This window comes from Chaetura pelagica, unplaced genomic scaffold (genome assembly GCF_000747805.2).
Source record: "Chaetura pelagica isolate M959 unplaced genomic scaffold, ChaPel_1.0 scaffold318, whole genome shotgun sequence".
Taxonomy (NCBI): Eukaryota; Metazoa; Chordata; class Aves; order Apodiformes; family Apodidae; genus Chaetura; species Chaetura pelagica.
Genome location: NW_009954188.1, coordinates 15889 through 20945, shown reverse-complemented (window position 1 = coordinate 20945; position 5057 = coordinate 15889). Strand labels below are relative to the sequence as shown.

Here is a 5057-nt window from a genome sequence, read left to right as displayed (position 1 = left end):
GATCTGCTGCCCCACGGGCTGGGGGGACACTTGGGCTGGCTGCTGAGCCAGGTTCTGAGCCAAAGGTTGAGCCGGAGCTTTAGGCACCGGCCCTTTGTTATCCCAAGTTCCAATATCCATGTTGTGTTTGATGGGAGGTGGGGGAAGGCTGGAGCTTGCCATGCCGTTCTTGGTCTTCAGCTTGGGTTGCTGCTTGGCTGGTTTGCTGGCAATGTCAGCCCAGGAGGTGGGCTTTGGAGGAGCGATGGTAGCAGGGGGCAAACTGTTGGATGCCACCATGTTACTGGTGATGGACCCACTGCCCACGGCAGAACCCACCACCTTGGGGACTCCGCTGGCAACGTCCGTGCTGCCCAACTTCAGGGCAGCCATCCCTTGGTCGATGGTGTTCATGCCAGGAGCCTTGTTCAGAGGCTCGTTAGCAAAAGCTGATTGCCCATCGATCATGGCACCCCCCAGGGAACTGGGGGCGTAGGCATAATTGCTGCTGTAGCCAGAACTTTGAGTGGATTGTCCCTGAGAACTGTTATTCCCCCAAGCCGAAAAGTCGATCCCGCTCGGGAAGAAGTTAAAGCCGTGCTGCCCAAGGAATGGAGTGCTGCCCAGAGCCCCTGGCTGCCCAAACATGGCATCTGGGAGAAAATGGGGCTCCCCGTTGCTCAGCTGTCCGTAGGAGGTCAGGTAGGGCATGGGGGGGTCACCCCCCGTGGACCAGGCAGCTTCACCCAAGGAGTAGGAGAATCCGATGGAAGGACTGTAGTAGTTGGGTAAGTAGGAATCAGACATGGCAGTGTATGCATTGTTCTGGGGGAGAGAAAAAACAAACAGAAAACATACCAAAAAACCCCAAAATATAAGCACTGTACAGTTGGAACAAGTTGAACAATCAAGGGAGGAGGGACAAAAACCACCTTGGACTTCCCGTGCTCCACCCCTCCCTACCTTAGGGTTGGGAAGATAAAACAGGCCCAGCCTTGAAACACCCTCCTTTGTTAAGAGGTGCTTTAAAAACTGTCTGGTTGCCAGGAAGATTAAACACAAAGGCTGAGCAGGCTCCCCAGGCCCAGCCAGACACCAGTTGTGTTCCTGACCTGGGGCTGGACTTCCCCAGAGTTCCTGCTCAGGCTCTAAAACCAACATCTTACCTGGTTATCCCAATATTATCTTCTATTTTCTGTAGCAACTACCAAAAAGGGCTTTTCTTGCCTGGGTCATCAATGTATCCCTCTTAATTTTGCTGTTTGAAGGGTATTTGGGGGAAAAGAATCAAGACAGAAGGGGGATTTGGAGGAAAAAAAGCCCAGTGAAAGAAACTGTCAAAATAATCAATGTCCCCAGCTTGCCTGAGTCCCTTCTCTCAAACTCATTACCCATGAAAGCAGCTTTATCCTCCACAATTTCAGGTTTCAGAGCTCAAAATATTCCAAGAACCTGCAAGCAAGCACTTCAATTTAAAGCCTCATCCTCCACATACTCCAAAACCACCTGAAAATGGGGCAAAATCAACAGGGTTCCATGAGGAAGCACAGAAAAGAGAGGAGGGATTCAGATTTGGAGAGGGGCCAAAAAGCTGCTCCCTCACTTGGTCTGCCTTTGAACACCCAAGTAGCCTTTAGGTCACAAATTGTCTAATTAGGGAACTCTCAGACATCCCCAAGATTTGTTGATGTGAAAAATGTGTCATTTTGCCTGCAAACCAACTCCCCCTGCAGGGAGAGGCCCGAGTGAGGCTCATGGCCATTGTCACCAGGGTCTGGGACCTTTGTGCAGGCAGCCCCCATGCTCTGCAGCTTCTCATAGCCCAAGCCAAGGCTGAGGAGATGAAAAATCAGGCTCAGTTCTTGTTTAAAAGCTTGGCTTGCAGCAAGCTTGGCTCCAATTTTTGTTGAATCATGTTCTCACGGGCCCAGCGTGGCTCCCAAAGGACTTCATGCCATCCTGGGAGCTGGGGAAGCTCTTGAGATGGCTCTGGCACCCTCTAGAATAGCTGGTTTGACTCTTTACCTTCCACTGAGTCTGAGGAAAGCAACAGGTCTGGGGTTAAGCCAGCCCTGAGTGTGTAAAAGTTACCAGGAATAACTGAACAGCAAGTGTGGAGAGACAAGGTTGGGTTGGTGGGATAAAAAACTAACACCTTTTGGTGGCTCTTCAGGGTGGGAATCAATGAGAACTCAAGACTTTCTCACCAGCATTTCTGTTTGCCCAAAGAAAGCAAAGAACAAAACTAACTCTCACCCAGGGTACAACCTGACTAGTTGAGGAACTGCTAAACCCAAACCAACCAACAAACCTGAAGGCTCCATCTGTCCAACAGACTCACCAACTCATTTGTAAGGCAAATGAAGGGACTTAAAAGATTATTATTTTGAACTGACAAAGTCTCTTCAAAAGAAAATCCCCCCTAATTCCCTCTCCTAGAAATTCAGTTTTAATGGAACAGAAATGTCAAAACCCCAGCCCTGCAGGTTCCTCCCTCAAAGAGCAGAAAGAACATCCCTGTCAGGTGAAAACCTGTCCCCCTGTCACCTCAAAATGTTTCCTTACATTATGTTCTGGGTCAGAGATTTAAGCTGAGCAGCTGCTGCTCAATGCCCGAGGTCTGGGACAGTGTTGTCACACACAGACACCAAACACACACCTCTTGTCACCCTTGCACACCCAACTGGCACAACCCTTGATGAGGATGCAAATCAGACCTTCAACTCTCTCCAATGACTAAGCCCTTTTGTGCAGTTATTTCCTCAATTTTATTCTTCCTCTTCACCTCAGACCACAGCCAGGGTTTAAGCTCACTGTTGCTGCTGAGCTTTTTTGTCTTTTCAGCTCTTGCAAGATCCCTTACTGTACATCTGGGCTTTCAAATACACTGCAAACTGGTTGACTGGGCTGAGAAGCTGGTAACAGTGTCACCTGGAAGAGCAGCTACTGAGTGAAGAGCCATGAAGCTTCACAACTGTCACCTCATGCTTGTGTGAAGGGCTCAGAAAGTGGTTTCAGAAGCCACCTGTGCTGCTCAGTGGCTGCACTGAGCTCAGCTTTCAGGGCTGTATCTGCAACTCCCCTGTCCCATCTTCAGAAATGAGGTGTAGAAATGTCAGGAAGCTGCTCCTTCCCACCAGGAACCCAACAGGTCAGCCCAGCAGAACCTCTGTCCCCTCCAGACTGGACCCTTTCCAGTGTCCAAATACAATGGGAGGTGACAAGGAAACACAGTAGGGTGAGAAACTGAGGTCAAATCACCCTAAAATTTCACTCCAGGTAGACACAGAGTTTTTTACCTCCCTCCTGTTGACTCTCTGGAGCAGTAACTCTGCTCCAGAACATTCCAATCACTTCCTTATTTTTAAGAAGTATTTTTACTCCTGTGGAACAGGCAGAAAAAACACGCCTAAATGTTTGTAACTTCTTCACCAAACATGCAAAAAATAGAAGGGCTAAATGTTGGTTCTAACACTGTGGTAACCATCAATATCCTGAGGGGATTTAAATCCAATCACACTTTGCAGGAAATACACCCACATTCAGAAGGAAGCTGGAAATTGGTGTTAAATTCTGGGATAGAAAAAAAACCCCACCCCACCATTAAATGATTAAATCCTAAGAAATCCTTAAATCCTATTAAAAACTCCAGAAAACACCTCACTCTCAATCTATGCTGGTCCTCTTAACTTTTCAGGGAGCTGAATGCAGGGAGTTATCTCTGTAGACAGGCTGAATTCTGAAGAATTCAGTTGTAAAACAGTTGAGAGGAATATTTAGCTTCATATCTTCAGCCCAAACTTGAAAAACACTTGTTGAAATTGTAACTGAGAAAGAAACCTGTTGCTGTGTTCTGATAATGACCATGATTGTGTGAAAAAAACTGAGTGGGAAAAATGATCAGGAAAACAAAGGGAAAAGCAGAACAGGTTCTTTTTGCTAATCACAACTGGAGAGGAAAGAGAAGCCAAGGAGATGAACTAATTGTTCCAGATGTTTATCTCTAATGCTCCACTTGTACCATCTAATCAGCTGAACTCCATCTGTTACCTGCCACTCTCCTACTGCTCATTAAGAAAACAAAGTAAAAACGACTTAAGAGTGGAGCTAATTGTAAACAGAGAGTTAAAGAGGAAAAGGATCAGGAAGTTTTGAGTTTCAGGAGCTGGGCACAAGTTCTCCAGCTTGATTCCTAAGTGCTCAAAACTTCAAGGAAGTCATGGGAGACTCATCCCTGGCAGTGTTGAAGGGCAGGTTGGATGGGGCTTGGAGCAACCTGGGCTGGGGGGAGGTGTCCCTGCCCATGCAGGGGGTTGGGACTGGATGATCTTTAAGGTCCCTTCCAACCCAAACCATCCCATAATTCTATGAAAAAGTCCTCACAGCCTTTAGCCCCTATGTTTTCAGGTGGAGGGGAGGAGGTTGGTTACAAATACAGAATCCCCAGGACAGACATTTTCAGTTTACTCAGTGGGGAGATAAGAAAGTTGACAGGATCCTCCAAAAGCCCTCAGAGAGTAACTGCCAAGTGTGGGGCAGTTTCACAACCAGTGGTGCAGCTCCTCACAGGGTGCAGAGCCAGAAAGCAGTGAGGAAACAAGGTCACAAGAGTAAAACTGAAAGAGCAGAAATGGTAACTTCAAGGCAGTTATGTTGAAAAAAAATAAATAAATAATGAGCTGAGCACCAACCAGAGGAAGTTCTTACATCCTCAGAAAGTTGCTCAAACCTTTATACATCCCCCCACAACCTCACAGCCTTCAGAAAGTGAGGTGTAAAACAGCACAGGATGGTAGGGAAGGTGGCAAAGTGGAGCTGGGGAAGCACAGGGATGCCGAATTCCCTCGCTAGGGAGCAGCAGGAAGCTGCCCCGGGGCCTCCTGCCCGTTAGCAGGTACTCACCGGCCGGGCCTGGGGACTCAGGTAGGGTTCAAAGTCATCATCGTTTAACCCATCCTTCTGGTGCACAGACCCGTTTTGCACTGAGGAGGAGACGGAGGGTGTTAAGAGAGAACTCTGCAGCTGAACATTTGCAAACGTGAAGAGTCTATCACGGCGGACCCGAGCCCCGCTCCCCC

The 5057-nt window shown here is 48.1% G+C and overlaps 1 protein-coding gene across 1 annotated transcript in view; it reads right to left on the bottom strand.

The window, feature by feature from the left end:
* YTHDF2 (YTH domain family, member 2) overlaps positions 1-4959 on the bottom strand; it is a 19152-nt gene extending 14193 nt beyond the window's left edge. Inside the window, exons 1-2 of the mRNA XM_010003049.1 lie at positions 4882-4959; positions 16-804 (exon numbers count right to left, since the gene is read on the bottom strand). Coding sequence (XP_010001351.1) covers positions 16-786 — 771 coding nt within the window. The 5' untranslated portion in view covers positions 787-804; positions 4882-4959. The remainder of the gene's footprint in view (positions 1-15; positions 805-4881) is intronic.
* Positions 4960-5057: the final 98 nt, after the last annotated feature.